At 51.0% G+C, this 19,801-nt stretch overlaps 2 protein-coding genes across 5 annotated transcripts in view; one reads left to right on the plus strand and one right to left on the minus strand.

Moving 5' to 3' along the window:
- MMAB (metabolism of cobalamin associated B) lies at positions 1-12,299 on the plus strand. The gene is made up of 9 exons (XM_035134867.3): positions 1-151; positions 504-568; positions 2,516-2,609; positions 4,061-4,118; positions 6,178-6,250; positions 7,007-7,104; positions 8,217-8,281; positions 8,760-8,819; positions 10,583-12,299. The coding sequence occupies exons 1-9, from the start codon at positions 39-41 to the stop codon at positions 10,665-10,667; spliced, it is 711 nt and encodes a 236-aa protein (XP_034990758.1). The 5' UTR covers positions 1-38; the 3' UTR covers positions 10,668-12,299.
- UBE3B (ubiquitin protein ligase E3B) overlaps positions 11,431-19,801 on the minus strand; it is a 27,958-nt gene continuing 19,587 nt past the window's right edge. For all 4 annotated transcript variants that reach the window (XM_088655747.1, XM_060282082.2, XM_035134864.3 and 1 more), the window contains 5 exons: positions 19,383-19,441; positions 17,672-17,854; positions 16,894-17,005; positions 15,825-15,917; positions 11,431-13,884 (listed from right to left, as the gene is read on the minus strand). In XM_088655747.1, coding sequence (XP_088511873.1) covers positions 13,693-13,884; positions 15,825-15,917; positions 16,894-17,005; positions 17,672-17,854; positions 19,383-19,441 — 639 coding nt within the window. In that variant the 3' untranslated portion in view covers positions 11,431-13,692. The remainder of the gene's footprint in view (positions 13,885-15,824; positions 15,918-16,893; positions 17,006-17,671; positions 17,855-19,382; positions 19,442-19,801) is intronic.

Below are 19,801 nucleotides of genomic sequence, written 5' to 3' on the forward strand. Positions count from 1 at the left end.
GGCAGCCGGCGAGGAACACGCTTCGTCGCTGCACCGCCATGGCGGGTCTGCTCTGCGGGCGCGCTCTGCGCCGGATGGCGGCGGCCTCGACCCTCGGCGGGAGCACAAGGCGCCTGAGCCGGGAGCAGAGCGGGCCCGGAGAGGCGCCCAGGTGAGCCCCCTTCCCGGGGGCCTGGCCCGGCGTGAGCCTCGCTGGAGGTGGTGCCATGGAAGCCTGTGGGGGGGGGGACGCGAATAAAAGCGCGATTTGGCGAGGCGCCTCTGTTACTTTTAAAAGCCAACGTTAAGGGCTGGCTTTTTTTAAAAAAAGCCGCCAGAGGATGAGGCGTCTCCTGCAAACCGAAGCCAGTCTTGGCGCGTTCGTGGTGGACGATGCATTGATCCTAATTTGAAAGTCGATTGCATCATGTGCTGTGTGTTAATTTTTGTTAACTAAATAGTTAATGTGAATATGCAAAGGGAATGAATGTAAAGGACCATTTCCCTCTCCTCTTCCTCTGCAGCATGGATGCCAAGCCCAGGAAAACAACCCAAATCCCCAAGATATACACGAAAACAGGAGACAAAGGTAGCAGCATCTTGCCAACGGAGGCAGGTCTCAGATCCATCCAGCTAATCCTTGTCCCATGAGAGCACCATAACATCACAAGGTGCATTTTTGACAGCCTTAGAATGACTGCTGGAATCGGCTGCTTGTCTCTGCTTCAAATATATATCTACACACAGAAACAAATGGAAAATATTTTATAATGTAGTTGTGACATGTTAACAAAAGAAAACACGGAAGATTGTAAAATGTGAGATGCTTTGCTCAGATGCTTTTTATAATATAACTAGCTGGCTGTGCCACACGTTGCTGTGGGTTATTTGTGTGATTTCCCCTACCCTGTGCCGATCCATGACGTATCCCTGTGATTCCCCCACTCCTCCTCTCACCCCCCCGGCTTATCTCTGTGATTGCCCCCTCATCCCCCTCCCTCATCCCTGTGAATCCCCCAACTCTGTCCTGATCCATCACCTATTATGCCCCCTCTTCCCCCCACCCTGGCTTATCCCTGTGATTTCCCCCCTCTCCTCCCCCTAACCCCCTCACTTACCCCTGTGATTTCCCTCCTCTCCTCCGTCCAACCCTCCCCCCCCCCCCGGGTTATCCCTGTGACCTGTTCATTTTGCACACAATCATTCCTCCAATGCGCATGTTCTGTAAAATTTTGCCTTGTCCCAACCCTGACTCCCCTACACACATGTGTTATGTGAAACTAGTACCGTTCAGCCCGTTTAGAAAACGGGCGCTAGAAGATGTGAGAGGAGCAGCGGGGCCGCGGCCTTCCCTCTCTCTCTCTCTGCGCTCGGCCGCGGGGCGCGCCAGGAACGCAAGTAAACAAACTCGCTCTCCCGTCGTGCCCCGCAGCTGAGCGCAGAGAGGGAGGGAAGGCCGCGGCCTCGCCGCTCCTCTCACGGGCTCCTCCGTCGCTGCTCCGCATCCTCTAGGCGCCCATGGAGGCCGGCCCCCTGAGGGCGAGGAGGTCAGGACGGGCAGAGGCCAGGGAAGGTGAGGCACGCTCGGCCCAGGCTGCTCCCGCTGCTGCTGTTACTGTCGCCGTCGCCGCCTCCTTCCATGAAGGCCAGCGCTGGGAGCGGCCGCTAGCACAGCCTCCGGCGCCACAAGAGAGTGTCCTGGGCGCGCGACCGAGATATTGTCTCTGCGTCCAATCCCTGTGTCCCTGGGGCACATGCGCATTAGCGTGGAAAACGGGACACACGGAATCTGGCCGCAGAGACACAGGGACTTTATTATATAGGATAACATTTATTCTACTCAAAGGCATGGCCCATATTCAGTTGATTTTATGCTGCGGCCTCATGCCCTCCCCCCCAGGCAGGCCCGTAAATCCACTCGGCCTAGTCTGCAAAGCTGAGGCGAGATACTGTGGAGAGGGCAGGTTTCATTACCTATCCCTGCCCCCTGGTGGCGCAGCTTTCGAGGCAGCAGTGGGCGATCTGCCCTTCTATTGGATGATGCTGGAGTCTTCAGAGCTTCTGCTGGTGATTTGGGCGCCACTTTTTTGTGTGTTTAATCATTATTTTAGGTATGAAAGGTTTGCTTTTTTGGAAAAAAAATTATGCCAGATCCCTCACTGATGGGCATGGAATGTTGTGGCCAAATTTGTTACATTACAGTTCAGTGGTTACAGAGAAAGGCTGTGACGTCTACGCATGCAATGCCTACATTTATATATATATAGATAATAATAGTAATAATAGTAATAATAATAATACATTTGAGTGGGGATACTGTATTAATGCAAATACTGTGAAGCCTACTGTCCCAAATGAATCACTGCAGAGAAATTCCATGGTCTTTCATTGGAATCAGTTGCCACATTCAGCTGCCAGTCATTGGGACTACAGGAATCAACCATTGCACATGCATGTGTGCACAGGGCTTTGGGTACTTGGGTGTGAGCTGCTTCATATTTTTCTCACTGTTATCATCTTGCATGGTTTTCAAAAGGGTTTTCCAGCACATTCACTGGAGAGAGGAGAGCAAAAGATGATCAGATCTTTGACGCCCTGGGAACACTCGATGAACTGAGTTCAGCCATAGGGTAACCAAAATATTGTAAATTATTTCTTCAATTTATAAGAATGTTTCAGGGAATAGTAGACTGCCAGTTTGTTTCTGGGCCTGATTCAAAGTAATCACATTTGTGTTCAAAGCCCTAAACAACTGGGGCCCCAGATTCCCGAAAGACCCCCTACCTTCAGACCCCTTCCGTATCTTAAGATCAACAGAGTGTAGTGCCCCTCCCTCAGGCACTTGGGTTGTTGTTGGTGGCCCAGGAGGAGAGGGCCTTCTCTGGCAGCCCCATAGCTGTTGAATTCCCTCCCCACAGGTGTGTCTGGCACCTTCACTTTACGGCTTTGGACCTTTGGCACCTGAGACATGGTTTTTAAGACCCACCCTATTACTGTGACAGTAATAAGTTTTAACCGTTTTTCACTCTGAATTTTTCAATTGTTGAATTTCACCCTGGGACTTGCTGGTGAAAGGTGGGTAATAAATAAATTTAATAGTGGTAATTTGATATGGTAGAAAGCAGTTCTGTCATGGGAAGCAAGGAAAGCCTCTCATTTTCCCCAGCAGCTGTTCTTGCTGGTTGGCTGTAGGCAGCAAATTTCCTTGCACAACCTTATTCCCTGGCATAACCTTATTCTGAGCACCACCCTGTTACCTGACTAACAAAGAGCATTTTCAAAACCTTTTATTAAGTGAAATGAAACCTGCCAGGCGGCATGATGCAGGGTGGAGAGGGGAGTGACAGGAGCCCGTTGGAACTGGAGCAGAGGCCTCACTGCTGTTACAGCTGCCCACAGCCGTGACTCGCCATTTGTGTCCTGCCTTGGTGATGTCAGAGGAGCAGGCTGTGCCTGGCCCTGCTGCTCTGCCCACAGGCTGAAGCTCATGGCTCCATGGGACATCATCTCACCCTGCAAAAGTGCTGCAGTCTTTTGCCAGATGTTGGAGGAGGTTATTCCATCTCCCCTCCCCCATTCAAACCATCTCTGGAATGAGCTTTCTAGATGTTGGATTCCAGCTGAGGAGAGTTGCTGCTAGACAAGGGGCTCTATGGAACCTTCAAGTTGGGAGGCAGTCTACCCCAGTCATTCCACATGCTGGAGAGCAATAATGGGAGGGGGCTGTTGCCTTCCTGTTCTGCTTCTGCGCTTCTTGGAAGCATTTGGTTTGCCAGTTAAGGGCAAGCAATGCTAGACCAGATGTTCTGGTCTAATCCTGCAGATCTCATCGCATATGAAGAGCCAGGAACAGATTGTGTCTGCACTCAACCAGTTTCCTGTCTGCCTGAACATGGGAAGGCCATACACCTTTCATGAAGAAATGGCATTGCTCTCACATCACTACAGTTCTTTGGGGGAAACAATTCAGCTGGTTTCAGGCTTCTTTCAGCTTGTAGTGCCTCCACAAGAGGTAAATCTCTCATACGAACAGCATCAGTTACCTATATCTCAGGATGAAATCTCTCCTATTTTGCTCCAGGCTAAGTGCTGAATTTGGCAGTGAAGGAGGCCACTCGTTTGTGCAGGAACTTCACCAGGTAAGAAATAGCTGCATCCCCGTCACTGACAGCATCCACATACAAGGACTGCCTTCCTGGATCAGACCAAAGGACCCTCTTGACCAGGTCTCGTGCTAAGAGTAGACAGTGAAAGAAACTTTAAGACTCTTCAATCGTGTTCTTTTTATATACTGTACTAGCTGGCCCTGCACTCATTGCTGTGCTTTAGTCTGTGAAATGGAGGGTAATAGCCCCCCTTCAGATCCCCCTGAGCCTCAGAGTCCCCCTGAGTCGAGGTGAGATACTGTGGAGAGGGCAGGTTTCATCCCTGTGTCTCCCCCTTCCCTGTTCTGATCCAGTACGTATCCCTGCTCCCTTTTCTGCCCCCCCATCCCCCCCAGGCAGGCCCCTACCTCCACTTGGCAATGTTGGGCCTTGTTGCTGGAAAAGGCCTGTTTTCAGTTGAAATAAATAAATATATATATTCCTTCCAGCAGCACAGGTGCTGCTGGAAGGAATTTTTTTTTGTTTCGACTGCGTCACACCAACACGGCTATCTACGTGTTTTCAGTTGGTTTGGTCTTCAACACCTCTGCCGGATGGATGTATGTGAGTGGTGGATCTCGTGGTGGAGGCGGGGTTTGTGGGTTGCTGTCTGTCAAATGGAGGGTAATAGGCCCCCTTCAGAGTCCCCATTTTACAGGATCCCGTGGCGGAGGCGGGGTTTGTGGGTGTGGCGCGTTGTTGTGGCTAATCCCTGTGACTGCCCCCACGTGTCCCGATCCGTGACCCCCCCGGGCCTAGTGGGGGCCTGGCAGCCTGGCAGGGGGCTACATAAAACAAAGGCCGTGCTGCGACCTGCGATCCGGCTGCTCGCCCTCTCCCCCCCCCCCCCGGGCCTAGTGGGGGCCTAGCAGCCTGGCAGGGGCCTAGGGGTCCGATAATGGCCGCCTTGGTGGTTTCAGTTGCTTGGTTGATGATGTCATTTGGTTTGTGGGTGTGGTGTAGATTTCACAGGAAGGGAGGGGGTTAGGAGGAGGAGCAGAGGGAATAACGCCACTTGAGGGCGCTGTTTAACTTGGTGGAAAACAAGATATATAACTGCCCAAGTGTGAGATTTGAGGGATTTTCTTTTCCAACAACGCTCGGGGAGTGGCCTGGATCGTTGTGTCAAAATTTCAGGACGATCGGTCAAGCGGTTACGGAGAAAAGTGGAACACGCACTTTCACAATTTTTACATTTTTATATATATAGATGTGGAAACCCAGCCAGATGGGCAGGGTATAAATAATAAATTGTTGTTATATTGTTACTGTGTGTTGCTTAGTTTATATATTATATTTGCTGCTCTGATAGTATATTTTTATTGAAGAAAAGCCCTGCCAATGGCCCAACTCAGCCAGCATCTTGTTCTCAAGTTGCCAACCAGTTGCTTGTAGGAAACACTCAAGCAGGATCCTCCCCCCCCCCCCCCGCCTGTGGTGTCCCACAGCCGGTATTCGGAAGTGTTTCTGAATGAAGAAGCAGAGCACAGATAGCCTCTCCTCCCTAAATTTGTCCTATCCTCTCTTAAAGCCCTCCAAGCTGGGGGCCATCAATGCTTCCTATGGGAGCGATAAATTCAGTAAATTAAGATGTCATGGAGATGGCTGGCAACAGTTGCTAGCATTCGGTCACTGGGGATATCCTATCACTGAGCATCTTCTGCCTAAGAGCTGTTGACCTAACTCTTGTCCATCGGCATGTGTAAGTTAAGGCAAGGGCAGGGAGCCAGCAGTCGCCGTCCTCTTGCAGATGTGGCTGGATCCCACCTCCCACCATCCCTGCCCATTGGCCATGCTGGCCGGGCTGATAGGAGCTGGAGTGCAGCTACACCTGCCAGAGGAGGAAGGACCACCACAGGTTCCCCTCCCCTGATGGCATCGCAAAGCCTCTTCCGATTTGGGTCAGAGAACTCTGCCCATTCTTTGGCACCTCTAGAGGCACACGAGGGAGGGGGGGCAGACTGACAATTAAAACTGCTTTCTGAATGTCTCACCGTCTGTGCAAAAATAATGTGCTCATCCCAAACATCTCTGCTCTGTTTTGTTTCCGCAGGTCCAGTGTGTGCTGCAAGACGCCGGCTCCAACGTGGCAACTCCCATATCCTCAGCCAGGGAGTCACATTTAAGTAATTGGAACCTAATATAGATCTTCATTTTAAAAAATAAGCTAACCATTTTTGAAATGGTTTTGCTGCCACTGCTTTTGGGGATCAGTTTTGCTGGACAACTGAAGGAAGTACTCTGACCATGAAACCTTTGTTTATGTGGCTTATTTAAATAGTTTTTAAAATTGCGTCTACACCCCATTCCTTTCTTTCTTCCTGGCAAGGGTCTGACTGGATCCAGACCTGCCAAGCTTCAGCCATGTTGCTGCATCAAGCTCCCTCAGACCATGTCCTGGAACAGAAACACATGAGCCCCCATTGTGGTTTCTTAGTGGGGGGAAATGCTTTTTCCGCAAAGATTTTGATGCATGCCTTAAAAGCATTGCATATGAATATATCCTAAGTATAAATAAACATCTAATAAACGTTGACTTGCTAGGTTTCCAAATGCACAAGTTGGCCATAGTGCTTCTGCTTGTTAGGGCTTCCCACTTACTTAAACCCTGTTTAAAAATGCAAGATGGCATTTTAACCATTTTGGGGGGAAATGCTCTGTGCATGCTCAGGGGTGCTTGAGGTATTCCAGGACTCAGCACTGGAACCCACGCAGGGCCCAAGACCCAGGCTCAAGCCTCCTTCATTTTAGCAAGGTTGATGCGTCATGTGCTGGCAGCCCCTATCCTGAGACTTAAGCAGGGGAATGAAGAAGCCAGGGCTTCACTTTGTGGGTGACTCCTTGGTTGGCTGGTCCACTCAGCCGTGTCTCCTCTTCTGCAGAGCGAACGTCGTTCAGTGAAAAGCCCATTCTGGAGCTGGAGGCCTGGATCGATCACTACTCCGAGCACCTTCCACCACTCACAGCTTTCATTTTACCCGTAGGTATTTTGCATGTTCTGTTGTGCTCCGTCTGTGAGGTGGTCACAAAGCAGAGGCCTTGCAGCACAGAGGGTGGGGGGCAAACAACTTTTGGTTTCCACTGGCCAGATTCCCATCAGGAACAGTGTCACAGAGCTGTGAGTGACAGCTGGTTAGTTCGGGCTCAGCCACCCAGATTCTTGTGCAGGGTTCCAGCTTGGCAAGCACACTGCTGGGGCCTTTGGCCATTGATCAGGCTGCTTAGTGCTGGATTCAGGTGCATGGATCCTGCCCCCCAATACACACACCAGCTGATGCAAAGGGAGAATGATCCTGCTCGGCCCTGGGTGTGCCAGGGAACACTTTGATGCAGCCAGACCAAGCAAGATTGCTCCCCCTTTGCAGCAGAGAAAAGTATTCCTCCCTCGCTCATGATGCTAGAACTTGTGGAAACCCATGAGCTTCTGTAGTTCCTTTTTACAGCAATCTTAAGATGCGGCCCACGAGGGCCGCCTGTGAGCTGAGCCACCTGCTTGGCAAGTCCCCCACGTGCAGCGCTAAACTGGCACAGCACGGTGCGGGGACTCGCCGAGCGGCGCCGGAAATCGCGCCTGCGCAGCTGCAGAAGCAATTTCCGGCGCTGCAGACATGCACAGAAGCCATTTCTGGCTTTCCGGATATGGGCAGCGCGGCACCGGAAATCGCTTCTGTGCACGTGCGGCCCGTGTCCGGCCCACGGACGATAGTCTGTGCAAATGCTCCGGCCCACGGACAGAAAATGTTGCTGATGCCTGATCTAATCCAACCCCCTGCTGTGCAGGAATCACAGCCAACAGCTAGTACACAGCACTTTCCTTGGGGCATGTTTTCACAGAAGCTCCTTCTGTGCGAAGGTAGCCAAAATGGTTGCATTAGCTGCAAACGCTCCTGTTCCTGCTTCAGGCGAGTGCTTGTAGCTCCACAAGTCTCCGGTTCCGTCCCCAGCCTGCCCTGTCTCAAGTATCAGGGAAAGACTGCTCTCCGCTGAGGACCCCGGGGCACTCTCATCAGTCAGAGCAGATGGACGGGAGTTGGATGGGCCTGACCCTGGCATAAGGCAGATCTGGATGTTTTGTGTTCAATGTCATTTCAGTCTGGCGGCAAAAGCAGCACTGCTCTCCATCTCTCCAGAGCCATCTGCCGCCGAGCTGAGAGGCGGTAAGTGAGCAACTGCAATGGCAAAGGCATGGGAACCCCCTGCAGCTCTGAGTGAGCTGTCTGGGCTGCTGACCTCCCTTGTTCAATCTTCGCTGGCATGTCAACCTTGTAAGGCTTGCATGAAAATTGTTTGGAAATGACCACAGGTGCTCCCCGGCAATGCAGGGGGAGGGCACAGATCAGTTTGTACTGTGCAGCAAGACAAGGAAGTGTTTGCCAAGAGATCGAGTTCTGCAGGAGCTGTTAATGGCCAGTGCAAACTGCACAAATTGTGGGTACTCCCCCCCCCCCACACACTTTAAATGCACAGTTGGTTTGGAGCAGAGAATTTGGTGCATTTAGCAAATAATGTTTTTGGCACCTTAGGATCTGGCAGAACAAGGCAAAATTTACTCATGCTAACAGGGGGCAGGAAAGGTGGTTTTGGATCCAATTCTATCAGCTGTAGTGATGACTGTCTTGCTTTTCTCTTCTGCAGTGTGATTCCTTTGGTGAAAACGGGAGAAGCAGATGCAGATGTGGCCAAGTTTTTGAACAGGTAACTTGGAACTGTTCCTTTTGACAAGGCTGGGGGGGGATCCATCTAGTAGATCACACAGTAAAGGCACGAGACAAGGGATTCCCCCCACCTGCTTTTCCTGGCCACTGGCCATGCTGGTTTCTGGGGCTGATCTAGTGAGGAGCAGGTTGGGGAAGGCTGCTCTGCCCTGGGTACTTCTTGCTGGATATCTCCTACAGAGAGTCCTTTTTGCATCTACATTAGTGGTTCCCAAATTTTGGGAGCCCTGCCCTCTTGGTTCCATAGTGCCCCTTGGTTCCTAGTCCCCCCCATCCCTAATAGAAAGCACTATTCAAGATAGCAGTTTGCATAACCCACTAAGGAAGATAACACTAAGATTCAAAACAGTAGCAACTAATTGCTCCTTTATTCAAAATCCAGTTGAAACTATTTAATTAATTCAACAGAACTGATGAATTTGATCCAGTGGTACCAGCTTTTCAGAGTCTGATAGTCATTTTATGCCGCTTTGGGAACTACTGGTCTACCCGGGGCACTCAGTTTTTTGCTTTACAGATCTTGCTGTGCCTTGCAGCCTGCATGGACCTTGCTGACCTGTGGAGACCAAGTAGTCTTGACTTTTCTCTTCCAACAACCTGGAGGAAAAGGAGTGGGAGATTAGTGCAGGGGTAGCCGAAATGGTGCCCTGCCCATGTTGCTGAACTCCAGCTCCCAGTATTCTAAGCCAGCATGGCCACTGATGGTTTGTGTGTGATGGGAATCGTAGTCAAATGACATCTGGAAGGTGTGGCAATGGCTCCACCTGGATCACTTTGTGCTTAAGTTGCAAAGTGGAGAGGAAGAAGGGTAGAAGCTGAGATTTGGGGCAGCGGAAGGAGACATCTGGAGTCTGCTGGTCTTTGCTAGAGGATGGTGGGGAAGAGGTGTCCTTTCTCTAGGTGCACACCCTGTGGGCATACCCAAATTGCTAGTGCTTACCTGCTCCACATGCAGAAGGTGTTTTGGGAAGGGCTGTAGTTCCATGCAGGCTTGACATGCAGAAGGTCCAAAGTTCCACCCCTGGCGTCTTCAGGTAAAAAGGGCTGTTGGGAGGTGATGGGGAAGGGACCCTTCTCTGGTAGAGAGCTGCTGCACCAGTTGTATCATCTCTGCCCCGTAGTATCATCATGGAGCCTGTGGCCATAGACTGCACAGGTAACTTCTCACAGCCTGTTTGACTTCTGTTCTCCTCCGTGTTTTGGGGAGAGGGGCATGCAGCAGCCAGATTATCGTGGCTAAATGTGGCCTTCTGCCATATCCCATTGCTATAGATCAGGCATCCCCAAACTGCGGCCCTCCAGATGTTTTGGCCTACAACTTCCATGATCCCTAGCTAGCAGGACCAGTGGTTGGGGAAGATGGGAATTGTAGTCCAAAACGTCTGGAGGGCCGAAGTTTGGGGATGCCTGCTATAGATGCTGGTTCTCGTTCAGTGCCTGCCTCCACTGAAATTGCGGGCCTCACTGGCTCACGGGGGCTGGATTTTAGTCTGGTACCTGGCAACTGCCTAAGGCAGCCTTCCCCAACTGGCTAGCGCAGATTTTAGTCTGAAACACCGGGAGGGCATCCAGTTGGGGGAGGGGGAAGACATTCATTCCACTACCGTTTTGATTGGCTACAGGCGCAGGGACACCTTCCTCCTTCCAGCCCTAGATGCTGCCCCACCCTTAGAGTAGACATGCCCATTACAAGCTCTTCTCCTGTACAGAGATGGGCAACTGCTTTTTTCTCCCCTTCTTTAGACTGAGCGACTACTTGTTTGTTCTTGCCCGCTATGCTGCAATGAAGGAAGGGAAGCAGGAGAAGATCTACACCAGAACGGAGTAGGGGGCAGAGGCCCTCTGATGCAAGAGGTGGACTGCCAGGCTTTCAGACAGAGGACTGGACAAGACAAAAGATTGCTTGCCGTTTCAAACTGAGCTCTTGAAATCTACTTCTGAAAGCTTACTTATAGCTTCCAGCTCTAGTCTTGCTCCATTTTGAGACCAGCTTGCTAAGAGAACTTGGAGTGCTCACTATGAATAGACTTCAGCTGCATTTATTGCCCTGTGCTGATAAAAGAAGAGGGGAGAAGCACACGCCACACCTGATGTGCTCCAGAGCCCTTCTCCGCAAGAGGTGTTCTGTTCCCAGAGGCACTTGGCGCTTGAGCTCAGATCGGCTTGCAGACCACAGCCTTCTCTGTTACACTTCCTTGTCCTCTTTTTCTTTTTGAGGTCATCGTTGAATCCATCAACACCTTGGCAGGAGATGCAGCATCTCAAGCACAGCAAAGTTCTGCCATTGTAACCTTTGTGCAGAGATCCTGGAAACGGCTGTTGAGAGATGGGAGGCAGCAGTGGGCATCACCAGATTGGAGCTTTGGGATGCAGCTCAGCTGCCGGAGGGCTTCTGCTTTTTTCCGTTATTCAGCAGGACTCCCAATTTTTCATTTGCCTCTCAGTGGCTGTCATTTAGCATACCTGACTCTTCAGCTGTTGAACTGTTCAGAGACATCCTTCCTCTTCAGTCAGGGGAGTCTCTGTTGTACGGTTACTCACAGAAGCCAATTTTTACGAAGGGGGGAGGGAGAAACCCACCTCACTATGACTACATTGAACCAATTTTTCAAGTTTATTTCCAACATGGAGAATATGCTGTAAAAAGATACAGGAGGGCCAAGATAAAATATTTTATTAATCTCCTATGGCAAACTTTCCCCTCCCCACCTCATGACACAGACATGCAAGGCATTGCTTTGGGGTGGGGGTGATGTTAGACCCCTGACGCTTGCATAGCTTTCCTTGTTTGGGAAAGCCACACCATGCCCAACTGTTGTGGGCCAGAACAGCTAAACTGTTTCAACATATTTAGTACACAATCACAATTTTCACATCAGCTCTGAAAAGGTATACACGAGGAAGCAGTGCATCAGAGGGTCAAGGAGACCACTGGGAGGGGGTGCTGTATAGTGTCCTACCCCCATTCCTACTCTATTGGAGAGATTCTATTGGAGAGCTTGCCCCATGCCACCCCAACATTCCTTCACCAACTGGCATCCTCTAGGTGTTTTGCACTACAACTCCCATGGGCCCCAACCAGCACAGCTCTGGGCTGTTGGGAACTGTAGTCCAAAACATCCAAAAGGCTGCCATAGAGTATCCTGCAACTTCTGTAGTGCAATATTGCCAAATCCATTAAGAAAGAGAATGCTTAATGTCTAGCATTTAAAACATGAGACACATATTCTTCTGCAACATTCAAAGTAAAATCAAGAAAAGGCGAGGATTTTGGTTTTCAGTTGACAGGTTCATGCTTGAGAGTGTCTTTGGGACCAGCCCTTCACTAGAATTATTAAAAAAAACAAGCAATTATTTTACACCTCAAGGCTAAAGATTTGCAGTGGTGGAATAATCAAGGTTAGAAAGCATTAAATGGGGTTTCTGCAAAAAGAAAAACAATAAAGCCAGTAAAACCCAACATTCTTGAAATATTTTGCATTTGATTACAGTTCAAGGTCAATCCCTTCCTTCCCACTCGTATTCAGATCCCCAGGATACCTTGGGTGGGAGACTGAGCTGTTACCGGTATTTGTACAGCTGAGCACCAATCTACTTGAGCCTGCACAAGGTGACCTTTCTCCCTTGCTTCCTGGCATTTATTCATTCCAAAGACATCCACCCATTTGTGACAAAGCAGAGACCAGGACCAGGGCAAGTCCAGGACCTGAAAGATGCCCTGTGCTTTCCACATGGTCCAATCAGATTCAGCAAGAGGTGGATCCCTGGGGAGAAATATCACCTTGTGGGGACGTTTTTTCTCTTCCCTTTGGGCATGTCTGGATTTTGGGAGATGTTGAGGAAGGGGAGCTGGGGAAGGACAAGTGCACAAATGAATGTGAATAAAGAGCAAGCAATGAATTACGAGCAACCTCAGCATAAACTCCTTTGCAATTACAGAGTTTAATGGAGTTGCTGTTCCTGAACGGAAATTGAGAAGCTATTCAGCACAGCAAAGTCCCTGAGAGGGCAGAGCAGGGAACTGCTCTCAGCTGCACAGGGGCCTCTGCAGATTAGATCAGCTGCTAACTGTTTCAGCGGGCTCTGCCAACTGAGGCCCTTGGCCAATCCTCCCGGTTCCACCATCTCCAGCCAATGGTCAGAAAGGGCACTAGGTCAGTGAAGCCTGCTCTCTGACATCTGACAAGCTGCAGGCCCACAACTAGCAAAGATCTGCTACGGGGGAGGAATCCCACATCACAAACCTGTGACCTGCTCCCCACATAGCGGGAAGCACTCATTTGGGGCCCTGCAGGCAAACGTGTATTCAGACTGAGAGTCAATGCAAAGCAGTTTGGCAAGCTGTGGGCACAGAGAGAGGAACACAAAAAACATGAAGAGAAAGCTCCTGCAATCTCACAGGGCGCCCGAGTTGAGCAGCCTCAAGTCTGTTTTTCAGAAGCCAAAGAGGGAGGGAAAAGCCAGCTCCCGACCTTCGTTCCACAGCATTTTGCTGGAGTCTGACCTGGCCCGGCCCACAGCAAGGTCCAACTGTTTGCCCAAGAGCAAGATAAAAATTATCCACAGGGCACACACCCCAGGGCCAATGAGTGGTTTGTGTGCCCCTGCCTGCCCTGCGTGCAATCCTCCATCAGGCATTGCCCCCCCCCCCCGCCAAGGACAACTGCACAGGCTTGGCTCTTGATGCTACATTTAATGGCAGGCCAGCTGCGTTTCCAAGGAGGTCCTCCTTGCAGAGTTGCAGCCAGCGGCATCAGAGCGATGCCAGACCCCAGGCCAGAGCTACAGCCTGCTCAGGTGGCCATTCACCAAGATATAGCTCTGAGAGCCCATCCAGCTCTTGAGAGCGTAGGCTAGGAGAGCTCAAAGCCTGTGTTCATGCTGATGGCATAGCGCAGCTTCTCCCGCAGAACGCTCTTCTTGCTGTAGTTGGGCAACTTGAGGAGGTTGAAGCAGGTTGAGGAGGTGGGCAGTCGCCCACCTGGCTCTTTCTTCCGGATGGTGAAGAAGCCCCGCAGGACGCTGCCCAGGGTGTCCCCTGTGTCCTGGGGAGAGAAACAGAGAGGTTGGGGTGCAACAAACACACATGCTCGGTGAGCGCTGCAGGCTGAACAAAGGCTCTCTGCCCAGAAGGCCCTTGGGACCCCAACAGAGAAACCTGTTCCAGGCAGGGTCCTCACCATTTCCACATCAGAGAATATCTGCTCTCTCTGGAGCAGAGCGAGGGGACCAACTCCAGAGGACAGGCCTACCTTACAGTACGAGATTCAGCTGGGAGCTGCTTTGCATCACCTTTGGTGTTTGGTGGTTACAGAGCATCATGGCTGGAGACAGGCCTGCTGGTGGCCTAGGTCACATTCACACCACTTTGCAGAGTCATGTCTCCCCACCCCCAAGAATTCTGGGAGCCGTAGTTTGTGATGGGTGCTGAGGAGCTGTGAGGAGGCCCCTATTGCCCACACAGAGCTAAAGTTCTCAGAGCAGTTTATCAATCCATCCCTCTTCACAGAGAACTCGGAAACACCGTGAGGGGAATAGGGAGTCTCCTAGCAATTCCTAGCACCCTGAACAAATTGTAACGCCCATAATTATTTTGGGAAAGCCATGACTGTTTAAAGTGTTACAAAATTTTAAAAGATGATGCTGTTAAGGTGCTACACTCAATATGCTCAACATCAAAAAAACTAAGATCATGGCTACTGGTCCCATCACCTCCTGGCAAATAGAAGGGGAAGATATGGATGCAGTGAGAGATTTTACTTTCTTGGGATCCATGATCACCGCAGATGGTGACAGCAGTCACGAAATTAAAAGACGCCTGCTTCTTGGGAGAAAAGCAATGACAAACCTAGACAGCATCTTAAAAAGCAGAGACATCACCTTGCCGTCAAAGGTCCGTATAATTAAAGCTATGGTTCTCCCAGTAGTGATGTATGGAAGTGAGAGCTGGACCATAAAGAAGGCTGATTGCCAAAGAATGGATGCTTTTGAATTATGGTGCTGGAGGAGACTCTTGAGAGTCCCATGGACTACAAGAAGAGCAAACCTATCCATTCTGAAGGAAATCAGCCCTGAGTGCTCACTGGAAGGACAGATCGTGAAGCTGAGGCTCCAATACTTTGGCCACCTCATGAGAAGATAAGACTCCCTGGAAAAGACCCTGATGTTGGGAAAGATTGAGGGCACTAGGAGAAGGGGACGACAGAGGACAAGATGGTTGGACAGTGTTTTCGAAGCTACGAACATGAGTCTGGCCAAACTGCAGGAGGCAGTGCAAGACAGGAGTGCCTGGCGTGCTTTGGTTTTTCTATAGGGTCACGAAGAGTCGGACACCTAAAGCAACACCTAAACTTGCCTTAAACTCCCCAGTTGCTGCCTGGCCCTCGGCTGTCCCTCCACTTCTGCCATTAGCCGTACTGTTGAGACCCTGGATTCCTCCTGCACAGCTGATTTCTCCACTTGATCCGGTTAAGTAAATCAAAAAGGGCTTGCAACCTGAACGGGGGGGGGGGGGCGCTGCGTTGGGAGAAAGATCTCCCTCTAACCTCCTCCCCAACATTCCTCCTCAAGGTTCCAGGGTCTAGGCCCCAGGGCTGTCCTCTAAAGACAAGCCTGGGATTCTCTGTGGGGGTGGCTGTGTTCCCCCCATCGACATAAGAAGAGCTTTCAGCTGAATCAGGCCAGCGGCTCCTGCAGTCCCAGCCTCCTGTTCTCACAGTGGCCAACCAGATGCCTCCATGTGAAACCCTCAAGCAGGACCTGAGCTCAAGAGCACTTCCCCCCCCCCCCCACCACCTCATGGTACTTGGAGGCATCTGGTGTGCCTAGTAGCACTGATAGCTCTCTCCTCCGAGAATTTGTCTAATTCTGTGAACTGTGAACTGCTGTCAGAGCCAGCAGACGCTTCCATGCCAGGAAGGAGACCATGGCACCTGCAGGGAACGCAGGAGGTCAAGGAGCTCGCCAGCGTGGCTCACGCACGCACCTGGTCATCGGATACTTCCACGCAGCGGATGGAGAAGGGAGGCTTGAGGTAGGCAAAGCCCAGCAGTGGTGGCCGAGAACAGCTGGTAACAAACTGGCAGAGGAGAGAAAAAGAGCAAGGGGAAGGGGAAGACAGGGACGGGATCAGGCTGGCTCTTCAACTGGGGTGCAGCACCATCGTCATGGATGGCGTTGAGGGGCTGCCCCATATTTATTATTATTACTTTATTGTATTTAAATCCAACCTCCCCCCCCCCCCCAAGGAGCTCAAGGTAGCATGTCCATGGTTCTCCCTCTCGTCATTGGAGCCCCACAACAACCCTGTGAGGTAGGTACAGCTGAGAGAGAGAGTGGGCCAAGGTCACCTAGTGAGCTTCATGTCCAAGTGGGGAATGGATTCCTGGTCTAGATTGATTCTTTCTCTGTCTGAAGCAGCCTTTATTTGCCTGCATTTAAACAAGCTGGGACCCCAGTTTGGTACCAGAGCAAGGACTTTGTGTGCCTACGTTCCTGGGTTCAATCCTCAGCATTCCCAGAGCTACGTAAGGAGAGCAGAAATCAGTATAAGGCAGCTCCAATGTTAATGCAGCCCTTTATGGTGGATCATGAAGACCAAAATCTTGCTTTTGTTTCAGGGGAAAGACCACAGGTAAGTGGTATAACCATATATTCAGTGCATGTCTTGCACTCAGAAGACCAGAAAGAAACTACACTTGCGGGAATCGGAGTTGGAAGGGACCATGAGGATCATCTAGTCCAAACCCTTGCAATGCAGAAATATTTCATCCAACGTGGGGCTCAAACCCACGACCCTGAGATTAAGAGTCTCATGCTCTATCCACATGAGCTATCCACATGTACGCAAGTGACTAAGGTCCATGAATGACCAACCTGGTGGACTCCCAACTCCCATTATCCGTGACTATTGGTCATGCTGGCTGAGGCCAGTGGGAGCTGAGAGCCCAACATCTGGAGGGCCCAGGCCAGGTTGGTCACTCCTGTTTTACGTGCGTGCATGTGTGTGTGTGTGTGTGCGTGCGCACACACATACACAGAGAGAGAGAGCTTACCTTAAGAAACATGGCTCTTTCATCAGGGCTAAAATCATTGGCTAGGATATCCCAAAGCCAAATGATGACTCGGTGACTGCCATGGAAGCCCCCGTAGTACACAGTGTGCTTCCTAAGGAAGAAGAGACAGGAAATCAAGTGGAGTTCATAGCTCACTGAAGTCACTAGATCAAAAGAAGGACTACAGCTCTGCCCCCAACTTCCTGTTCCCACATGAAAGCTGCTGGTGGGACCATTATGCAAATAAGGAAAGTGAATTGCAGAGGGGATCCCCCCCTGCTCACTTCCCATGGGACACCCACCCACCAGTGGCTGCCTTCAACTGGAAACACCGAAACATCACTGTATGGTGACTCAAGTTAAGCCAATAGAGAAGGAGGTCACCATTAACCTTCAGCACCCTAATGAGCTTTGAACTTCCAATTACCTCTTCCAAATGTGTCCCACACTTATGATCAAAACCAGACCCTGCCGCAGATAAACCTGAAAGGACTTGCCTCTTGCTGCCCCTGATGTGTGGGGCTCCCCCACCCTGCATGGATGGAGACAACACACACTCCCTCTCCTCTCCAGCCTTTCAAATCCCTCCTCAAAGTTTTTGGGCTTTTAACTCCTTAAAAAGGCGAGCAAGAGGCAACAGAATAGAAGTTTATGAACTTACACATGGCATGGACAGAGGGGAGAGAGAAAAGTGTGCCTCCCGCTTTCTTAACAATAGAACTTGTGGACATCCAAAGAAACAGAATGTGGAAAGAGACGCCCCCTCCTCCTCCCTTACTTCAAGTCTTCAAGGTCTATCTCGGCGTTGTCACCAGATATCAGCCTTTGCAACTCAGGGGCAGAAAAGACACGGATCCACTCGGGCTTGATGATTGAGCGAAAGCCGCTGATGAAGGCGGCCGCCTGGCTTTTGATCTGCGTGTGCATCCGGAAGTGGGCCATGAGGTGGATGTAGCTGATCCTGGCGTGGGGGACAAAAAGGCACCCATATCTATCTATCTATCCATCCTTCCTTCCATCCCTATATACATAAAATGTAAGGCTGTCATCACACAGCCCCCATCAGAGGACCTGCAGTGCCTCATCCCAATCCTGTATTGGCATGAAGTCAGGGCACAGGAAGGTAGCAGTAGAGAAAGCAGGTTTCAGAATGGCAGGCTTAGGTTTGAATAACGCAGGGACAAAGGGACACAGAGAAGCTGCAACCAAGAAACAGGGTTTGGATGAGGTGAAAAGGAATGGGTTGGAGGACTGGTAAATGGCGTGGAGCTTTTGAGGGGGTGGGTTGGTGAGCAATGTGATCAGGGTGGCAGTCCCTGGTGTGCATTTGGGAGAGAGGGTGCACATGGCTAGCACACCAGTCCCATCCTAGGGGCTCGGGAAGAAGCCACCTCATCGCAGGGCACAGCTCCAGTTCAGAAAGGCACAAGAGGATTCCCCATCCTGTTCTCGTTCAGCAGAGCAGCCCATGTGGCAAGGTAGACCATGGGGAGCTCCCAGTGAGCAACTTTCCCCAACAAGGACTGGAAGTCAAACTTCTGCCTCCATGTCCTCCTCTCAGAGGCCCCAGTCCCTTTGTTAGGGAACCAGGGTTGGTCTCCTCAAGGGCCATGCCTCTGGCCTCCTCATGAGCACACCCCCATGCTCTGTAGCCTCCCGACTGGTGCACTCCTTGTGCCCTTCGGCTGGGGAAGGAGCATGGAGGAACTCTGTTCCTCAGGCCCTTGCGTATGAAGCTCTGACTCTGGTCCAGGGTGCTCCTGCCCACCAGCCTCAGGTTCAGTGGTCACAACAGCAGGGATCCAGCCTGGCTCCTGAGCAGGTGACTCTGTGTGTGCTGGTTGCTAATGCATTTAGGGCTCATGACAGTTGTGGACTAGTGGTGCAGAAAAGCAGGGTGGCATGCATGGGCAGCAGGGCACTGCTACTCCCCTGGCACAGAAACCAAGATCCAAAGAACCACACAACTAGTTTCACTCTCCCTTCCCCAGTATGCTACTTTTGAGTTTGACATCAGCTGAGCCACAAGGTCAAAAGGAAGATCCCACGGGCCACACATAAGCACTTGGGGCACAGCAAATGCAGCGCTCTGGATGCTGCTGCAGCTTATGCTTCCCAAGGATGGCTTCCTGTGAAAAATGGCAGAAGTCCAATTGCAGCACAAGGAGCGCAGGATCCTTCTAGTCACATACAACAGGGCCATTAAGCGCCAACACAAGGCAGCTGCTGCGGGAAATCCCACCCACTAGGGCTGCTTCAAGTGTGTGATGGGGCAATGGAACTCCCACAACCTGGTATTTAAAAAGAAAAGTTGGCAATCTGGATACCTAGGGTGACGCAAGCACCCTGTTCCTACGTCTTGCCTAGTATGGGAGCCACTTGGCCACTGGGGGTACCTTTCCCGCCTCAACATGTTAAAGTCAGCCACCCTTTGGGAAGGGGCCAGAATGCAGCCCAAGGGGGATCAGGGCTGATAAGGGCTCACTTACTTGTTTTCGTTGGTTACAGGGATGGTTTTCCCTCCTGGAATAAGTTCATGGCAAACAAGCTAGAAAAGCGGTGGGGTTCGGAGTGAGAGAGAGAGAGACATTACTTATTGCTTGTAATATACCATGGGAAGTTCAGGTCAGGAGAGAGAGGGGCCAGGCAGGTGGCTGAGTTGTGCTTATTGGGGTGGGTGGAGGTGGGAAGGTTTGTACATGTTCATGTTGAGTGTATACTTTATGTGTGTGACTGAACTGTGGGTGCTGAGGGAAGGATTCAAATCAATAAAGAATGAAGGGCTAAGCTTTTGAGGAGACAGCGAGCAAAAAAGTCTGAGTTGAAAAATGGGAAGTGTCAGCCCTGCCGGGAACGGAGCATTTGGCCACGAGAGCTGGACCCAGAATCCCAAGGGAATGTCACTCCC

Source organism: Zootoca vivipara, chromosome 12 (genome assembly GCF_965207765.1).
Source record: "Zootoca vivipara chromosome 12, rZooViv2.hap1.1, whole genome shotgun sequence".
Classification (NCBI taxonomy): Eukaryota; Metazoa; Chordata; class Lepidosauria; order Squamata; family Lacertidae; genus Zootoca; species Zootoca vivipara.

Coding starts and splice junctions, on each gene's coding strand:
- MMAB (XM_035134867.3), top strand. CDS start 39: ATGGCGGGTCTGCTCTGCGGGCGCGCTCTGCGCCGGATGGCGGCGGCC. Junction 2,610..4,060: donor GAACTGAGTTCAGCCATAGG/GTAACCAAAATA, acceptor ATTTTGCTCCAG/GCTAAGTGCTGAATTTGGCA. Junction 7,105..8,216: donor TCACAGCTTTCATTTTACCC/GTAGGTATTTTG, acceptor ATGTCATTTCAG/TCTGGCGGCAAAAGCAGCAC.